The sequence below is a fragment of the Dromiciops gliroides genome, chromosome 1, assembly GCF_019393635.1.
Source record: "Dromiciops gliroides isolate mDroGli1 chromosome 1, mDroGli1.pri, whole genome shotgun sequence".
NCBI lineage: Eukaryota > Metazoa > Chordata > Mammalia > Microbiotheria > Microbiotheriidae > Dromiciops > Dromiciops gliroides.
Genome location: NC_057861.1, coordinates 433,085,939 through 433,107,023, shown reverse-complemented (window position 1 = coordinate 433,107,023; position 21,085 = coordinate 433,085,939). Strand labels below are relative to the sequence as shown.

The following is a 21,085-nucleotide window of genomic DNA, read 5'->3' as shown; positions in this document are numbered from 1 at the left end:
CCCATGATCCATGATGCCAGAAACCCTATGGGGTTTTACATGCATATACTGCAGGTGAAATTCTTATGGGATAGGCTGGGAGAATGACTATTGGCATGGGCTGAGGTAGGATTCTCCTAACTCAATTTCCCCAACAAGACACATGGAATGGAAAAATATTCTACCTGGCTGACTTTAAGCCTGGTTCAATGCAATTGGCCATCTATATAACCATTGCCTGGAATTGACATCAAGCTAAGGGAACACTTTCCCTTATGTCCCCCTATTCTTTTATGCAAGTTTCTATAATAATGTCAGACGATCAGTATGAACACAATATTAAATTTTTATCTTATAGACTAAAACTGGAACACATCTGAGTTACTATAAGATGCAGGTATAAGATTTGAGCTATTTGGCCTAGAATTTTAGTCCTTTCTATATTCCAAACAATTAATTAAGTACTTAACTTTGACTTCTGTTACCAGTTCTTTATTCCCATGTAAGTTAAAGTCTTTTAACTTCTCACAATGGATAGTATGGGGATAATTAGGCAAATGATGCAAAGAGCTATGAAACCAGGATATGATTCTGTTACTTAGTTAACATCATAACTCTCTCAGTTCTGCATTAAAGAAAGAAATATCAGCATAATTATCTATTTTAGAAGAATGGCTTGTGGTCTATCTTCCAAATGCCTAAAAGAGACATCTACTTTTGTTAGGAGTTATTCATTTGAACATAGCTAGAAGTTGGAAATGTTTCATTATAAATAACTTACTTAATATGTACTGTTTTATAATTGGTTACTCAATGTATTTTATGAGTCCCATCCCAGAACCATTGGTTACAACTGAAGTTAATCTAGCAACTCTTAAATGGATCCTTTTTTTTTATTGAAGTCCATCTTCTTATAAAGTATTGTTATTAATTCCTTAGCATAATCTCATCTTCCTAATAAGGGAATTAATAGTGCTAAGTAGTAATGAATAATACCAACCATAAAAAATTGGGTTCTAATTGTTTGTATCTGAGTTTTTATATATATATATATATATATATATATGTATGTACATATTTATATATGTATATGTACATGTATATGCATGTGTATGCACACACATATACATATGTACCTCTCTCAACATGACAATTGGACAACTTAAAATTGTAAAATCCCTGGTCCAAAAGGTTCCAAATTTTTTCTTCTAATAATAGAAACAAGGTTCGAGCAAATTTTCATTATCTGACCTGGTTTTTTACAGAGTAAACTTAAATTTGCATTAAAATAATTTTGTAGGAAATTTTTTAACGGAGGAAGAGGATCTCTATAAGTAACCTGAGTATAGGAAGACAGCTTGCTACTATGAGACCACACCCAAACAACAGGATGTTTCCAGAGGAAACACATCTATGAATTTTATTTCGCTATTTACTTTTTTGTACCTTTTATCTATAAGGTCTACATATCAAAGGTGATTATCCACTTTGATTCTGTTAAAGTGTCCTCCATCTTCCTCTTTTCCCCTTCACATTGTCTCCCCTAATAAGTCCCATAGTTAGAAACCCTGGATGAAGCATTTGTAATATCAGTTAGTGATTCATTGAGGAAGCCATGTGTCTCAAGAATCAAATGGGAGAATGTGAGAAATGATTACTAATAACCAATATCTTTTGGAGTTCAGAGCTCTCCTCTTCTTCCAAAGTCTTGACAGCCCAGTTTTTCTTGAATCTCAATTACTGATAATGAGATTGAATTGACTTTCTTTGATCTTGGTCAGACCCCACCCAAGCTTGCAAGAAATTTAATTTAGGGGGGAAGCTCATTGTGTTCTCAAGCTTGGGTGGAGACAGATCCTTTTTTCTATATAGCCAAGGCTTCTCCAAGGGGGAGAGGGGGTGTCACTTGGAGATCTTCCCCATCTTCCCTGCTGAAAAGGAAACATATTCTTTGAATGATAACCCAAGACTGGGGGTGATCCAAGTGGAGATAATCTCTCTGTGCAGGAGTCAGCTCTCAGTCCCATTCAACATCTACTGTTCCAAGGGTTTAAAAACTATGAGTCCTGCCACTGTGATTGTCTTTGGTCTGGGAGAGATGGCCAAAGATCCATCCTTTTATTAATAACTTGTTGGCTATATTAATAAAATGGTTAACTCAGAAAAAAAAGAATTGGAAACAGTTTACCCCTGGAGAAACTATTAGGCAAGATCAACCTTTAAAAATAAATATAGAAATTAGACTTTTTGTTCTTTCATTCTATAATATCTGACTCTCTGAAGTCCTGAAGACCATAGCATGCCAGTGCTATTGATGGGGTTTTCTTGGCAAAGATACTGGAGTAGTTTGCCATTTCCTTCTCCAGTGGATTAAAGCAAACAGGGTTATTTGCCCAGAGTCACACAGCTAGTAAGAGTCTGAGGCTGAATTTGAACTGAGTTCTTCTGACTTTAGGCCCCTCTGCATTCTATCCACTGAGTTACCTAGCTGCCTCCAAAGAAATGAGATATCTACATAATTAAATTGCATTCAACAAATGATAACTATTAATTAATATTTAAAGTTCTATGCAAAGAAGTCAGCTAGTTCCTGAGGGACATATAAAGTTTAGATAAGATTTCCCCTGTCCTCAGGAAGCTTACTTCCTAGTATGTATACACAGATAATTATAATGGGAAGGAAATAACACATAAGTACATAAGAAAGGTATAAGCAGAATGTTGTGTGAGGTGGGGTTAAGGGTGAGTGTTATTATCAACAGTTCAATTTTGAGTACTTAATAGCTTTTTCCAAGTCTCAGTTTTAATACTTTGCTATTAGAAATGTACCCAGCAGGATTTCAGCTCCTTTTTAGCTTTTTACAAAAAAAACAGCATGCTAGAAAAAACTCAGTCTAAGCAGCCATAATTGCCATTTACGATTGGTTTCCTCTATACAAGTTATACAATGACAACATTGTTCTCTTGCACAAAACCAATGCTTTAAAGAGGCTCCTGTGAGCCTCTTTAAAATAGCTGTTTTCTTAATTTAATAGATTGTCAGAGTAGAGATAGATTAATGCCTGTGAAAGCCTTCTATATTGTGGTCTCCAAATTGAGGACCCTGGACCCTAGAGAATCATGGCAGGACCCCCAAAGGGGAAGGGTCATACCCCATTTTCTTTGTAATACCCAATCACAGGGCTTGATTTTAATACAAAGGGGTATCACCACCCCCTTCACCCTCATCTCCCAACATTCCCCACTCTGTCTCCTCTACAGGCTGTGCAAACTTCCTGCCCCTCCTATTCTGGGCAGGATGTGGACCCTTCAGGGCAGTTATAACCTAAGTGCACCCTGAGCACCCATACCAGCAGCTGTGCAGGTGCTATTGGGAAAATTCCTCTCCTGCTTTCCCGATTGTAAACCCACACCTTTTCCCCTAGATCATTTCAGCTGAATCTGTGTCCCTTGGCTGACCCTCTGTCCCAGGGTAGTGGCTGGTAAGTAAGAGTCAGGTCTCCTCCCTTTTTGTTTTGGTGATTGAGTGACTTTTAAGGTATGAGCAGGAATGGGCTGCTATCTGCATTATAGACCTCATTAGATTGTCCAAACCCACCCCTTTTCCTATCTTTGCTATGACTATGGAAGGACCCCACCAGTCCTTTCCATCATTCTGGTTTGCAACCTTAGAGCCATCCTCACTCTCCATCATTAGTCAAATCTTGTTATCCTCCCATCACATCTTCCCTCTATTACCCTAATTCTGGACCTCTTCACCTCTGGCTTGAACTATTGCAGTCATTTTCTAATTGGTCTCCTTCCTCCAAGTCTCTCCCTTTTCCAATCCAACCCTTGGACAGCTGTCAAAGTGATTTTCCTACGGTGGCACAGTGCATAAAGTGCTGGACCTGGAGTCAGGGATATTCATCTTCCCGAGTTCAAATCCAACCTCAGACACTTATGAGGTGTGTGACCCTGGGCAAAAATCACTGTTTGCCTCAGTTTCCTCATCTGTAAAATGAGGTGGAGAAGTATCTTTGCCAAGAAAACTGCAAATGGAGACACAGTCAGACATGACTGAAACAATAAACAATATTGATCCCAGTCACTCCCTATTACTTCTAGGATTGAATATTATTCCATATTTATCTCATCCTTTAAAAATCTCAATTTTTGTTGTGTTTTATAATGTGTAATATATAACATATATTTTGTTGTAAATTGTATAATGTATAATGTTTTTTAATTATTAGTACAGAAGTATATGTACATTTGTTTTGTTCTGTCATGACTGACTCTGTAACCCGATTTGGGGTTTTCTTGTCAGAGATGCTGGAGTAGTTTGACATTTTCTTCTCTAGCTCCTTTTACAAATGAGGAAACTGAGGCAAGAAGGGTTAAGCGACTTGCCCAGGTTCACACAGGTAGGAAGTATCTGAGACCAGATTTGAACTCAGAAAGATGAGTCTTCTTGACTCCAGGCCTGGAATTCTATGTACCATGGGACCACCTAGCTCCCCATATGTTCATTTACTTATAAGTTAATATGCCTATATTGGGGGTGTTCAATTTTTTTTTTTTTACTGGCAATCAAAGGAGTTTGGACACTATCACTCTAGACACACAATGACTTTGACTAGTGTGAACTTTGGCTAAGGAGTCTCTGGGTTGCATTTATTCATAGGATTGTAAATTTAGCTAGAGAGGATCCTAATGGTCCTTTATTCTAGTTCTTTCATGTCTCAGATTGGCAAACCAAGGCACAGGGAGGTTAAATCACCTGCCAAAGGATACACAGTAATTAATGGAGGAGTTGGCGCTCAAACTCTAGTCTCTCTCACTCCTAATCTAGCATTCTTTCCTGGCATTCAACAAACCTGAAGTGTTCAGCTGGCATCAAAAGCACTATGTTTAATTCTCACTTCCTTTCTCAATTTAATTCAGTCCAACAATTGCTAACTTGTTTCCTAAGTGCCAACTCTGTGTTGGTACTATTCTAGGCACTAGAAATACACCCCCCCCCCCAAATAGTAAGTCCTCAACTTCAAAAAGCTTACATTCTTAACATATTCTACTGCTAAAATGGGAGAATGATTATAAGCAGGTTTCTCCCTGATATAAACAGGGATGAACTAGGGATCATAACCTTGAACATTATTTAGATTCCTCCCCACCACACACATTTTTTTTAAACAATAGCTAAGTTCCAGAATTGTTCATTCTTTGTTATTGTACCAAATTTTCCCAGTGGCTTCTCTGGCTGCTGAACAGCAAAGCAAGTCCTAGGAGGAGAATTTTGTGGAAAATAATCATATTTCTACCTCCAAATTGTGAGAAATGGGATTTGGGGTGGGAGGGAGAGGGGGAAATGCATAAGTAAATATGGTAAAGTGAATCCTTTCTTTCCTTGAAATTCTTAGGAGCTCAACTCATTAATTAAATTAATTAGATTGAAAGAATCTAAGTGCTATAGTTGGATCACTGAGACTGGAAGAGACTATTCTCACTTGTTTCCTTATTGTTACAGGATGGAGAAACGCCATTCTTTTTGGCCATTGCAGGAGGTCACAAAGAATGCAGCAAATTGTTATTGGATGCGGGATGTGATGTCAATGTTCCAAATAATGTAGGTATCCCTTACCACCTCTATTAGGGGTGCTTCCCATATTGTTTGTGGACAAGAAAATGTCTAAGGACTGGCTTTTTGTACTACTAATAGCTAACATGCCATCTATGCTTTGGTTTGGAGTTATTTCTCACATTCTCTATAGATGTCTACTCCAAAGGAACACCCTTCTTCTCATTCACTTGGGAGAAGTATTTGTTTTTTTATTTTTGTAGAGAGATAGAGAATGAAGGAATGAATTAAGAAAGCATAGATTAAGCCTCTATTTGTCCTAAGCATTGGAGATGGAAATAGAAAATGCAAGAGAGTGCCTGCTCTTGGGAAACTCACCCTCTAATTAGGAGAGACAATATAACAATGTTCAGCTGAAGAGAGGGTAGAGAGGCCTAAAAATGCTAAGGGTTCAATAATGGGGTAGATGGCAAGGCCCTAGGTTTCCTTAGGTTGCATCAGTAGGTCAAATGTTAGGGGTCTGGTAGGCACAAGGGGATATATCTGGGGTTTTGTTTTTTGCCTTTTTTTTTTCCTTTGCCTAAGCTATCTGAGGACTAAGTTTGAGAGGGGTTGCCATGTCACATGAGTGTACTAGAAAGAACTGAAGCAAACACATAAGAGGGGACATTAATCCATTCTCCAAAGACCTCTACACAAAAGTGAAGACTGTGTCTCCACTTGATTACAAATTGAGCCAGAAGGCTACGGGCTCACAGTGAACTGTGCTTAATAAGTAAGAAGGATGTAAGGAGAAAGAAACTTCTTGAAAGAAATAGTATCCTGGCAGAGAAGGGGTTTGTGGGAATCACTAAAATTCAACTACATGAAGCACTAAGTTCCTCAGAGTACGTCTGAGGAAGCAAAACAAGACTCAATCATATATTTCTTAGGGGTTATTGGGAAACTACCATATATCCTTTTAATCTGGGTTTTTGAGCACATTTTAAAAAATAAAAGTAAAGAAAGATATGAGAAAATGAGGGCTTTTCCATGAGACACTCCTCTCCTCACAATCTAAGTTTTACTCACTTTTTTTTTTAATTTTAAATTTTTTGGGGGGAGGGTTGGGCAATGAGGGTTAAGTGACTTGCCCAAGGTCACACAGCTAGTAAGTGTCAAGTGTCTGAGGCTGGATTTGAACTCAGGTCCTCCTGAATCCAGGGCCAGTGCTCTATCCACTGTGCCACCTAGCTGCCCCGGTTTTACTCACTTTTTGTAGGAATCTGGTGGTGATGGCTCCATCAGGTTTTTGTAAACTAAAATATAGGGTTTTAGTGGTTCAGGGGAACTTGCAATAACTCCAGAAACAGAGAACCAGTATTCAAATCCTGCCTCTGACACTCTTACTACTTGTGTAACCTTGGGCTAGTCGCAATTTCTCTAGGCCTCTGTTCCCTCATCTGTAAGAGGATAGGATTCCAGGACTTGTGAGGTCTCTTCCAGCTCTCATTCTATGATGCTGTAATCCTGTGGACCATAACACAACGAGGATGTTACAAGGGTAAAGAAAGGGTCAAAGAGTAACAAGACATTTGAAGAGGAAGAAATCATCTCCAGACAGAATGGGAAGGGAGCAAAAGCTTCATACTTAGAGAAAATATTTATTAAGCACTTTCTATGTAGTAGATGGAATGTTATGTGGTGTGGATACAAAAAGCAAGAAAACAAAACAGTCCCTACTCTGAAGGAGTTTGCATTTTAATGAAGACTAAATATTAAGGGGAGGTGGAAGGAGGCAGGGAGGGTGAGAAAAGCAAACTAGTGCTGGGGTGGAGTGGACCTGAGAGAAAATAGGAAGTGAGCTGAGCAGCTAAAACCGCTGGACTAGAGAGGTCCTCAAGACATGGCATCCTTGGCAAGAATTCATAATCAAAGAAGAGCCCACAGGGCAAAGTCACTCTTTTTTTTCTTTTTTTTTTTTGCGGGGAAATGGGGGTGAAATGACTTGCCCAGGGTCACACAGCTAGTAAGTGTCAAGTGTCTGAGGCCAGATTTGAACTCAGGTACTCCTGAATCCAGGGCCAGTGCTCTATCCACTGCGCCATCTAGCTGCCCCCGCAAAGTCACTCTTAAGAGGGCAAGGCAACTGGTGTGAAGGTGGAACAGACAAGGCTGAGCTGGATGGGCATCTGAGGTCTATGGTTGAATCACTGGGGCAGGAAGTTCAGACCAAGGGGAAACTTAGAGCCCTGAACCTACAGAGTCTTCCAGCTCCTTCAGGTTCATGGGACCAGGGATGGACTGTGAAGGAAGAAAGAAGAAAAAAGATAGGGAGAGCTGGGAGAAAGAAGCTATTAAGTCTTTAACAGCTTAAAAAGGCACTGAGGCTTTTGGGATACTTCATATAAAGTTGGAAGAATAGGTAGAAACCAGAGGTAGTTAGGTGGTACAGTGGATAAAGCACCAGCCCTGGATTCAGTCAGACCTGAGTTCAAATCCTGTCTCAGACACTTGATACTTACTAGCTGTGTGACCCTGGGCAAGTGACTTAACCCTCATTGCCCCACAACATCAATAGCAACATCAAAAAGAAAAAAAAAATAGATAGAAACCAGATTGCAAAAAGCCTGGGATGCCAGAATAAAATTTTTACTGTTTATTAAATTGCCCATTGAGGAACTACCAACATTTTCTTGTTTTTGTTCTTGTTCTTGTTTTTATTTTTTTAATTAAAGAGTGATGTGATTGGGGCAGTACATTAGGAAGATTATTTGGGTGAAGATTGGATTCAAGAAAGAGTAGAGGGGCACCTAGGTAGTGCAGTGGATAGAGCACCAGCCCTGGAATCAGGAAGACTTGAGCTCAAATTTGGCCTCAGACATTTACTAGTTTGTAACCCTGGGCAAGTCACGTAATACCAATTGTCTCTCCCCACCTCACCCTCCCCCAATGCCCCCCCCCCCCCAAAAAAAAGAAGAGTAGAAATCGTAGGCAAGAAAAACCAGTAAGACTCAATCAGGAAGTAACTGTGGAGTTAATTTTAGTTTATTAAACAAGGTGAAATGTCTTCCTGGAGTTTCTATCCTTTTTTCCTAGTGAAGCTCCTCTAATGCTTATCAAAAGAACTTTAATCCCCCTCCCACAAAATAACTTTTCAAACACTTGAAAACGATTCTGCCAACATCAACCACCAACCCCTTTATTTTACATTCTAAACTGCCTTGGTTCTTTTAACTGACTCTTGTTTGGCACAATTTGTGGTCTTCCCACCATCCTGGTTACTCTTCTCTGGAAGTACTATGTCTTGTTAGTTTTCTTTACAAAACACGGACAAGAGGGACAGCTAGGTGGCGCAGTGGATAGAGTCAGGAGTACCTGAGTTCAATTCTGGCCTCAGACACTTAACACTTACTAGCTATGTGACCCTGGGCAAGTCACTTAACCCCAATTGTCTCACTAAAAAAAAAAGAAAAGAAAAGAAAAAAAAACACGGACAAGAACTGGACATAATAATCCAGATGGTGTCTGCCTCGTGTAGGATGATTGCTTCCCTTTTTTTTCTGGACACCATATTTGCTTTAGTAAATCATCTGGGCTGGGTCTGATGTAGGCCATGCCTATGGTTTAGGCCTGGAATGAAATGAGATATGTGCAGACCATGTAACATTTCACTAAAGAAATTTCCTCAACAATAGCAGATAGAGGAAGTGTAGGGCTTATAGTCAGGAAAACCTAAGTTCAAATCTGGCTTGAACACTTACTACCTATGTGACTCTGGGAAAGTCACTCAATCTCTTTCTGCCTCAGTTTCCTCAACTGTAAAGTGGGAAAATAGCACCTATCTCACAGGGTTACTGTGAAGATCAAATGAAATAAGGCACTTAGCACTGTGGCTAATACACAATAGCCGAGCAATACATGCTTGCTCCACCTCCACATTTGCTTTGATGGTGAGCCTAATCAGAGGACTGTCAACTCACAAAGGAGTGTGTGTACATCAAGATGGAGAATTGCCAACTCTTCCAGCAACGGGCTTTTATGCCTTAGGAGATAAGGAAACTGCCTAAACAGCTTAGTTCTCTGAAACAATTAAGTTTTGAGGTTGGTTTGGTTGTCTTTTTAGGAGAAACTAGGCAATATATCACGGACCATCCAGTTTAACTTTTCTGGGCCCCAACCAGATGAGCAGATATTGCTTCTACCACATGAAGTAACAGTCTAAGTCAGTGTATGACTATAAGTGACACAGACAATAAGGCATACAAAAGTTGAGAAGAGAAAATTCTTTTGCGTGGGCTGAAAGCAGAAGGCTACATGGAGGAAGTAAGTTTTGAACTGGATCTTGAAGAATGAGTAGAATTTAGAAGAGGACTTTGTTGTTCAACTTTGTCTGACTCTACCTGACCCCGTTTGGGGTTTTCTTGGCAAAGATACTGGAGTGGGGGAGGGGGGGCAGAGCTAAGATGGTAGAGGAAAGGCAGTAACTTCTCGGAGCTACCCACACGATCACAAAAAAACCCAAACCCTCCAAATAATGCCATAAGACTATTCCTGGAGCACCAGAACCCACAAAAGGATGGCATGAGATCATTTTCCAGCCAAAGATGGCTTAGAAGGTTGGGGTGGGAGTGGACCCCAGCCCCATGGCTATGTCATGCAGATCCGGTACCAGGAAAGCCCCAGGAAAGCCACACCAGAAAAACAGACCCCTGGAGCCTCTGAATCAGCTGCAGTGGCGGCTTCTTCTGGAACTAAGCTCACGGTCTGGTGAGAGGGCTGAGCAGCTGACAGGGGGAAATTATAGGGGTCTCTGCTGGTGTTGAGGTGGAACTCGATTGTTTTGCCCATGGTGGGAATCAAGAAGCAATCTTGAGTGGTGGCCCAGGTGGGGGAGGGTCGTAGGCTCACTGGAGCTAGCAACCACAGCAAAACAGATTTTTTTGTTTCCCAGTTGAAGAGAGAGTAGGCTTGGGATTATTTACAGACCAGAGCACAGGCCACGTGAGTGCAGAACATGCCTCTCCTTAAATCATATCACCTGGGACCCCCTGAAGCTTGGGATGGTGTGCCCTGGAAGCAGTGCCCCACTTTAAGAAGGAGTTAAAAGTCAAGATATAGGCTATCAAAATGAATAGACAGAAAAGGATGCAGACCATAGAAAGTTTCTTTGGTGACAAGGAAGATCACAATACACCCTCAGAAGTAGATAACAAAGTCAAAACTCCTACACCCAAAGTTTCCAAGAAAAATATGAATTGGTCTCAGGCCATAGAAGCACTCAAAAAGGACTTTGAATATAAAGTAACAGAGGTAGAGGAAAAAATGGAAAGAGAAATGAGAGTGATGCAGGAGGGTCATTAAAAAAGTCAACAGCTTGAAAAACCAAATGGAAAAGCTCTGTGAAGAAAATAATTGCTTAAGAATTAGGATTGAACAAATGGAAGCTAATGACTTTATGAGAAATCAAGACACAATAAAGCAAATCCAAATGAATAAAAAATAGAGGGCAATGTGAAATATCTTCTTGGAAAAACAGCTGAGAGGGCAGCTAAGTGGTGCAGTGAATATAGCACCAACCCTGGAGTCAGGAGGACCTGAGTTCAAATCTGGCCTCAGACACTTGACACTTACTAGTTGTGTGACCCTGGGCAAGTCACTTAACCCCAATTGCCACACACACACACACAAATTAAAGAAAGAAATAAAAAGAAAAGAAAAACAGCTGGGCTGGCAAATAGATCCAGGAGAGATAACTTGAAAACTATTAGACTACCTGAAAACCATGATCAAAAAGAGAGCTTAGACATCATCTTCCAAGAGATTGTCAGGGAAAATTGCCCTGATATTCTAGAAGCAGAAGTTAAAATAGAAATTGAAAGAATCCACCAATCACCTCCTGAAAGAGATCCCAAAAGGAAAACTTCCAGGAATATTGTAGCCAAATTCCAGAGCTCACAGGTCAAAGAGAAAATATTGCAAGCAGCCAGAAAGAACCAATCCCAGTACGGTGGAGCCATAGTCAAGATAACAAAAGATCTAGAAGCTTTTACATTAAAGGATCAGAGGGCATGGAATATGATATTTTGGAGGGCAAAGGAATTTGGATTACAACCAAAAATCAACTACCCAGCAAAACTGAGTATAATCTTTCAGGGGAAAAAATGGAACTTCAATGAAAAAAGGACTTTCAGGCATTTGTGAAGAAAAGACCTGAACTGAACAGAAAATTTGACTTTCAAATACAAGACCCTAGAGAAACATAAAAAGGTAAACAGGAAAAAGAAATCATGAGTGATATTAAAAGATTAAACCATTTGCATTCCTATATGGGAAGATGATATTTCTAACTCAGAAGAACTTTCTTAGTATTAGGGCAGCTAAAAGGAATAAATTTAGACAGAAGACAGGTGGGAATTATGAAGGGATGATATATGTAAAGCATTTATTTTTTGTTTATCCTTTTTTTTAGGGCATTCAGGGTGGGGTGGCATGTCTAAGGTTGAGCAGCTGGTGAGTGACTTGCGTCTGAGGCCAGATTTGGGCTCAGGTCCTCCTGGGTCCAGGGCCACTGTGTCACCTAGCTGCCTCATGATGACATCTTTAAAATAAAATTAAGGATTGAGTGAATCACACTGGGAGAAAGGGAAAGGGATAGGTGAAAATGGAGTAAAGTATCTCACATAAAAAAAAAAACAAGAAAAAGCTAAAGGAGTGGAGGGGAAGATGGCAGGGGGAGGGAGTGAGGGAGGGGGAGGGGCAGCAAGGGAGTGAATGAGCCTTACTCTCACCAGAATTGGCTCAAAGAGGGAATAACTCAAGTGGGTATAGTAATATATCTTGCCCTGTGGAAAAGTGGGAGGGGAAGGGGATAAGGGGGGAGGGGTGAAAGAAGGGAAGGCAGATTGGGGGAGGGGCAGTCAGAAGGAAAATACTTTTGAGGAAGGAAAGGGTAAAAAGAGAAAATAGAGTAAATATGGGGAGCTAATAGGATGGATGGAAACACAGCAATAGTAACTGGGAAAAATTTGAAGCAGAGGCAAGAGCAATGTCAGATGAGGATGAGGATGATGATGGTACTTTGATGGGCTATTGTGAAGAAAACTCTTCAGGTATAAGGTACTATATAAACGTAAGCTATTATTGTTGTTGCAATAATCAACCTCACAGGTGTTTTGCAAGGAAATCTCCCTTTAAAATACTATATAAATGTGGTTTACTATTAAAAAAAAAAAAAGATGAGCAGGATGCTATCAGAAAAACCTGGAAAGACTTACATGAGCTGATGCAAAGTGAAATGTACTGTATACAAAATAACAGCATTATTATAAGATGATCTGCTGCAAATGACTCAGTCATTTTAAGAAATGCAATGATCTAAGACAACTCTGAAGGACTTATGAAAAATGCAATCCATCTGCAGAGAGAGAACTGATGGTATCTGGATGCAAATGGAAGTATATTTTTAGAGTTGTTGTCAGTTCCTTTTTCTAAAGTTTTTTTTGTCTGCTATGTTTTGCATGCCTGTACATCGCTTGAGTTCTTAAGGGGCATAGGGAGGAAGGAAGAGAATTTGGAACACAAAGTTTTAAAAATTGATGGTACAATTTGTTTTTACATGTAAAGTGGGGAAAATTCTAAATAATAAGTTATATGTATTACAATATATCTAGGCATATCTAAATGTAAAAATGTAGAAAATTTACATTAAATATGTCATATGTGTATATGTTAAAAGATAAAGGGATATCATCTTAAAAATAATAAATTAATGAATAAATTAATAAATACATAGGTAGATAGCTAAATAAATGGGGGGGGGGGTGGAGAGATACTGGAGTGCTTTGCCATTTTCTTCTCCAGCTCACTTTACAGAGGAGGAAACTGAAACAAATAGGGTGAAGTCACTTACCCATGGCCATGTAGCTAATAAGTGTCCAAAGCCAGATTTTAATTCAGATCTTCCTGATTCTAGGCATTGTAGTCTATTCACTGCACCATCTAGTTGCCCAGAAAAGGACTAGGAAGGGTATCTTACAGGGGCTGTAGAGTTTAAGGTACATAAAATAAAATAATTTGGCTTAGGTAAAGGGTTTATGTGGGGACCAGTGGGAAATCAAACTAGATGTTCATTTCCTATCCCTGGGAGAAAGGAAATTGTGCTTCTACTTCATTGGCACCTTGGAGAAAATGTATTCATTTGGGCCATAGCTCTATGAATAGTGTACAACCAGAAATACCTATTGTACAAATAATTAGAACCATTCTGAATTCTCCACTAACATTCTGTTCCTATGGCTTATCTGGCATGGACATGACCTTGGGTTCTTGGGAAAAAATGCCATTTTGGTGGGTCATACCAAAGTGGAAGCCCTACCATTTTGGCCTGCCAATGGACTTTGCCTAACTTAAATTCAAAGGTGTATACCATCAGCGGGCCAGTCACCTGTTTCTAATTTTTTTTCCTTGGGCAATGCAACTCAGTCTATATGGAAAACCATCTGCAAATTTGAAGCACTATACAAATGTTAGCAATGATCATGACTATTAACAAGGTGTGAAATTTCCATCCACAATTGAAATTACAGATGCTTGACATATTAAAGGCAGCATTATGAATTATAACCTGAAAACCCTTTCCCCTCCCCCAACCCTTCTTTTTTTCTCTCAGAACAACATTACTGCTTTGCAAATAGCAACCCAAAATGGGCACATACCCCTTGTCATGTTTCTTCTCAGTGAAAATGCTGCTCTGAACCAGAAAGCTGAGGTGAGTCATGGACAGTAATTTCTCATTTGGTTGGTCATATTGCCCGACATGCTTTGCTGTGGCTGGTTGACTCTGGCTGAGTGGTTATTGGTTTTTGAATGGATTGTTACATTTTTGGAAGATAGATTTATTTATGGTAGAGACTCTTCTTTAGATTTTTTTTTTAGGAAGAGGTAGGTAAAATTCTAATGCAGATGAAAAATAAACCTGTATATTTTACATTTTAAATATTTAGAGCAATAAAACTTTCATATATGCCCAAGATACCATTACTGTTATTAAATTTGTCTGAGAAAATGAGAAAGCTACTATATTTATTAGGGTATCTATATGCATAGCTACACAATGAAAAAATATCATTTGTTTCTTCTGAAGCTATCCATTTTTCTTTAAAAATCAATCAACTCTTCTAACTTGAGTTTCTGGAATTTCATGTTGGCTTTCAAAAAGACCCAACACACCCAAAGCAAACATTTTGACAGTGACCTTCTGTGTTGGAACTAGACCAGGAAAATCCTTTCACCTTTTTTACTCTATTTTTTTCTTTCCTGAGAATATTATTCATTCTGATTCCAATTATCTGTTACTATATGTTCTGATAGTTCCAGACTGAGGGTGTGCCTTGAACTGGGTTTGGCTGTTTTGGAGGACAAGTTTTCATTGGAACTGGCTTGAAATTTTCTTGGTTCAGTCCAAAAAATGTCCTGATTTGCAGAAGTGTTTTGGCCACGATGTCAGTTGGGTAATTGTAGTATTCACTGACATTTCAAAACCTGGAGTCAGAAGAAGATCTAGGTTTGAGTCCTGGTTCAGACTCGTTTATTGCTGTGTGTCTCTGAGCAAGTCACATCACCTGAGTATAGTTTCTTCATCTGTAAAATGGGGATAATATTGTCACAATCTGCTTCATAAGGTTGTTGTGATGAAAGTGCCTTTTAAAAATTAATGTGGGGGCAGCTAGGTGGCGCAGTGGATAAAGCACCGGCCCTGGAGTCAGGAGTACCTGAGTTCAAATCCGGCCTCAGACACTTAACACTTACTAGCTGTGTGACCCTGGGCAAGTCACTTAACCCCAATTGCCTCACAAAAAAACAAAAAACAAACAAATAAACAAACAAAATTAATGTGATATAGAAATGGGAGCTATTTTGTTTTTTCTTTTTAAAATTTTATTGATTATTTTTTTGTTCTCATACCACCTACATTTCCCAGTGTATCACCTTTCCTTCCCTCCTTCAGAGGGCCATTCCTTACAAAGAATGTTTATTATTGGGGGGAGGGGGTTCTTTTCTTCCTTCTGCTTAAGAATTCAAGAAGGTTTGAAGGTAAAATGGGAAATAAACCTGTCTCATATCACAGTTCAGTTTGGTCTGGCTATGAAAGACAATATCAGAGGTATCAAATATATGGCCTATCCCAGTGCTGCACAAACCAGATTAAAATGTAATTGGTAAACATTTACAACACAAATAAAAATACAATATGAGACAGATGATATTACATTTTTAAACCAATATACAGCCTGCAGGGATCCTTACATACAGATTACTCACCACCCTTTCTATTAGAGTTTGGCACCATTGGCATATATTTCTTTACAGTAATTCTACCCACCTGGGTAGACTTTGCTTTCCAGAGGCATAGATGGGAAGGCCTGGGAAGGACCTGAGAGAGCATGTAATTTAACCACATCCCCCTCATCTTCCATATGAGAAAATTAAGGATCAGAGAGCTTAAGTGACCACAGTCATGAAAATACCCAAGCAGTAGCCCTAAGACTTGAAGTCATCTCTCTCAATTTAGTCCAGTCTTCCGTTCTCTAAACCATGCTTCTTCCTACCTCTTGGCACTTTTAGGTCTTTCCTGTTTTCTCATCCCCCCTCCCCCTCTCCCCCTTCCTCCTTCCTCTTTGCCTTCCTTTCCATGTGCCCTTCCCTTTGAGTTACCTTTCCTGTTTTATCAACTAGCCTCCTGCTTGACCAACCACACCCTGTTCCCACTGACCTGCCTGTGGCCATACCTGCCTGTTCACTCACCCATCCACCCACTCTCACAGACATCTCTGAATCAATCACTTCTTCCAATTCACCTATTCCCTCTCCCTGAATATTGTCATTGTCTCTCTCATCCTTATTTTCTTGCATATTTGGCCATCCTCTCTTCCTCTTACCAACCTCTTTTTGGTAGGGGGTCAGCCCAGGAATAATGGAAAAAGTTCTAAATCTGGGAGTCAGAAGACATGGGTTTGAATGCCAGGACTGCTTTGTCAAAGCTATGTGACCTTGAACAAATCACTTAACTACTCTCATTCTCAATTTCTTCATTAGTAAAATGAAGATATTAATATCCCAACTTTATAGGGTTGTTGTGAGGATCAAATGAATATATGCAAATAGCTTTGCAAACCTTAGAGTATTACAGACATGTTAGCTATTATTACTTAAACTTTCTGACTCAGTTTCTTCTTCTGTCAAATGTGAGAGTTATTATGCTTGTGATCTATACTCTACCTTGGATAATCTTGAGCAAAATGATTTAGTTTTTCATAAACACCCCAGTCTCCCTTTCAGTTATTCACCTTCTTTGTCACTCCTCAATTCACTTCTCCCACCTCTAGCACTCACCTTGGTTTCACCTTGTGTCCAGAAAGGGGCATTATGGTTTGATATTGACTAAGGGAGTGAAAATTTGGTAGTAAGAGTAGAAATAGGAAAGCTGCAAAAGGTGATAGTAATATATTTTGCCCTGTGGGAAAGTGGGAGGGGAAGGGGATAAGGGGGAGGAGGCAATGGAAGGAAGAGCAGATTGGGGGAGGGGACAGTAAAAAGCAAAACACTTTCGAGGAGGGATAGGGTGAAGGAAGATAGATAATAGAGTAAATATCAAGGGGGAGGGATTAAGATGGAGGGTAACACAGTTAACAATAATTACTGTGAAAGAAATATGAGCAGGATGCTATCAGAAGGACGTATGAAAAATGCAAACCATCAACAGAGATAGAACTGACGGTATCTGAATACAGATTGAAGTATAATTTTATTTCTTAGTTCCTCTTTTAAAGGTATTTTGTCTATTTTCTTTCACAACCTGACTAATGAGAATATGTTTTTCATAACTTCATATGTATGACTTTTATTGAATTGCTGGATTTCACAAGGAGGGATGAGGAGGGAGGGAAGAAGAAAAATTAGAACACAAAGGTTTAAAAAATCAACGTGAAAAGTAATGATGAGCATGAGGAGTTCAGAGAAACCTGGAAGGACTTACATGAACTGATGCTGACTGAGAGGAGCAGAACCAGGAGAACATTGTATATAGTAACAGTAACATTGTGTGATGAACAATGGTGATAGACTTGGCTCTTTTTAGCAATGCAATGGTCCAAAACAATTTCAAAGAATTTCATGATAGAAAATGTTCTCAACATCCAGAAAAAAGAACTGTGGTTTATGAAGGCAGATTGAACCATACTGTGTCTACTTTTGGGCTGGTTTTTTTTTCTTCTTTTTTGAGGTTTTTCCCTTGTGCTCTGATTCTTCTTTCACGATATGACTAATGCAGAAATATGTTTAATGTGATTGCACATATATAACCTATATTAGATTGCTTTCTGTCTTGGGGAGGTGGGAGGGAAGGGAGGGTGAGAGAAAAATTTGGAACTGAAAATCCTATGAAAACAAAAAAAAGGGAAAAAAAGAAATAGGAAAGCTGAGGGCTAGAAGAGGGAAGAGAAAATGGTTTGGGTATCACTAGTGGTCAGATTGGGGTAGAGGTGGAGAGAGTAGGAGGAAGAAGCAGCCAGCAAAGCTCTTTTTTTTTTTTTCCAGGGCAATGAGGGTTAAGTGACTTGCCCGGGGTCACACAGCTAGTAAGTGTCAAGTGTCTGAGGTCGGATTTGAACTCAGGTCCTCCTGAAACCAGGGCTGGTGCTTTATCCACTGAACCACCTAGCTGCCCCCACCAGCAAAGCTCTTGAGCAGTTCATTGGAGCTGGACCTTGGCAGTGGTACTTTAGAAATGGCTATGGAGGGGCAGCTAGGTGGCGCAGTGGATAGAGCACCGGCCCTGGAGTCAGGAGTACCTGAGTTCAAATCCGGCCTCAGACACTTGACACTTACTAGCTGTGTGACCCTGGGCAAGTCACTTAACCCCAATTGTCTCACTAAAAAAAAAAAAGAAAAAGAAAAAAAAAGAAATGGCTATGGGCTCCAAGAAGAATTCAATTCAATTCAGCAAGAGCTTATTAAGTGTCTACTACATATGCTAGGTGCTAGTGATTCAAAAACAAAACAGGAACAGCATCTCTCCTCAAGAAGCTACTATCCTCTTGTGTTTCTCATGTACAACATGGGCACAGAAAATCAGTGTAAAACATAAAAATATACAGGAGTTCTGGGGGAAGCAAGGGCAACAGAGAATCTGATTTCTTTGGTCTAAAGAATTCTGGAAGAGAAAACTCCTTCTATTAATGCAAATCATCCCCTTCTCTACCACTTACAGATTTTGGGAGTTTCCTAGAGCAGGGGGTGTCAAACTTAGATAGATATGGGGGCCACTAAATCATACATAAGTATCCCTTTGGGCCACATATTAACTTAGTTTTTAAATGTATTATCTATATTTTATTGATTTTGTATTTATTTTGTTAGTTATTTCCCAATTCCATTTTAATGTTTTCTCTCACTCCACTGGTGTTTGATACTTCTGGCCTAGAGAGCAGGGAAGTTACTTCCTCCTGGCTCCACACCCAGGATGTACTGGATATGACCCAGGTCTATGTGAGTCCAAGGTCAGTCCTTGATTCATTATGTTGACTCCTCTCAAAGGAGAGGATGGACCAGAAGGCCTTTGTGGTCCATTCATCGATCCTTCTATGATCCTCTAACTTTTCCAAGGTCACCTAGGTAGTAAGTGGAAGAACTGAGATTTGAACCCATGACCTCCGTGTTGGAGGCCAATTCATTGTACCACATTGCAATGACATATGACTAATACAGCTAAATGAGAATACCCCCATTTTGAAGTGGCTTCTCTCTTTCTGCAGCAGGATTCCCCTCTTCACTTAGCTGTTGCCAATAACCACATCACTGTAGTGAACAACTTATTGGGAGCTAAGCACAACATTGATGCTTTAAATCAGGTAAGCAAAGTGAGGCAGAACCCATTGGTATAAATGCTATGTTGGTTTGCATATTGCTTCTAGTGAAAGTCAAGGTGGCTTGAAGGATAAGGGCCAGCTCTTCAGAAGGAAACAGATATTTTTCATCCTCCCTTTCCCCCTCCCTCCCACACCCAGAGCTCAAGCTTCCTCTGGTTGATGGATAGCAGCCAGTGCATTATTCAAATGTTCACATTTGACACGTCCAGATATTTTGATAGAAAAACAATGGCTCAGAGACCTATTGCTAGAAGAGTCTCTAAATCAAGAGCCACTGCCCAAGGCTGATGCACTGTCATTGGCAGCCAGCTCCTTTCCACAAAAAGGAAGTTTTATTTCTATCTTGAAGTCTTTGTATCTTCCTTTAGCCTGAAGACAGAAAGGCCACACGAAATATAAAAATTACATGGATTCAATTAACTGAAGAAGCAGCAAACCCTCCATAAGATCAATCTATCACTGGCTCCATCTGGAAATGCTGAGACAGAATAATAAATATGATTTAGAGCCAAAGAACCTTAGGGCTTGGAGGGACCTTCTACATCTTCTAGTATAATGCCGTCATTTTACAGATCAGCACACTGAAGCCCAGAGATTAAGTTTATTCCAACCGCTTGTCCCAAAATTGCTTAGCTAGTTATTCAGTGGGAGATCTGGGACTGAAATTAAACTGTGAATCACATTGCTGTGCCCTCACCTATTGAGATCTTTTTACATCTTAGCTGTCATCCAGTGTGTTAGCCATCCTTCTGAGCCTTGTGTCATCTGTAAACTTGATGAGTATAGTGGTGGTAGTGGTGGAGTTATTTCAATCGTGTCTGACTCTTGGTGACCCCATCTGGTGAAGATGCTGGAGTGGTTTGCCATTTCCTTCTCTAGCTCATTTTATAAGGGAAGAATTGAGGCAAACAGGGTTAAGTGACTTGCCCAGGGTTACACAGCTAGTAAGTGTCTGAGGGTCAGATTTAAACTCAGGAAGATCAGTCTTTCTGACTCCAGGCCTAGTGCTCTATGCACTGTGCCACTTACCTGCCCTATCTATTCTTCTTTTTTTTTTTTTTAGTGAGGCAATTGGGGTTAAGTGACTTGCCCAGGGTCACACAGCTAGTAAGTGTTAAGTGTCAGAGGCCGGATTTGAACTCAGGTACTCCTGACTCCAGGGCCAGTGCTCTATCCACTGCGCCACCTAGCTGCCCCTGCCCTATCTATTCTTTATCCAAGTATTGATAAAAAAATATTAACCAGCTGAAAGAAATTATGAAATATTATTAAATAACCAACTGTTAATATTTGGGAGACACAGGATTTATCCCTTTCTGAAGCCTTATTGTCTACTAGGCCAAGCCCACATCTGAAAGACATTGTTGAAGGATTGGATTAACTTTCTCCTCAATCTTGTTCAGATCCCATCCAGGTGGGGAAACCCATTCTATTCTACTCAGTTTGGGTGGGGATAAATTCTTTGATTAGATTGCCCAAGGCTGGGAGTGGTTTGGAAGTAAATGAGGTGATCAAAGTCAAGTCCCTAAGTCCCTCATTAGAATAAGTCCCCTTCTTATTATAATATTCATTTTCTCTCATTACTTGTTACAATGCCCAGAAACACTTACTCTTCCAAGGGCATATAAGTGTTGAATGG

At 39.8% G+C, this 21,085-nt stretch overlaps 1 protein-coding gene across 1 annotated transcript in view; it reads left to right on the top strand.

The window, feature by feature from the left end:
* ANKDD1B (ankyrin repeat and death domain containing 1B) overlaps positions 1-21,085 on the top strand; it is an 86,626-nt gene that overhangs the window by 34,527 nt on the left and 31,014 nt on the right. Inside the window, exons 8-10 of the mRNA XM_043996775.1 lie at positions 5,489-5,587; positions 14,190-14,288; positions 19,333-19,428. Coding sequence (XP_043852710.1) covers positions 5,489-5,587; positions 14,190-14,288; positions 19,333-19,428 — 294 coding nt within the window. The remainder of the gene's footprint in view (positions 1-5,488; positions 5,588-14,189; positions 14,289-19,332; positions 19,429-21,085) is intronic.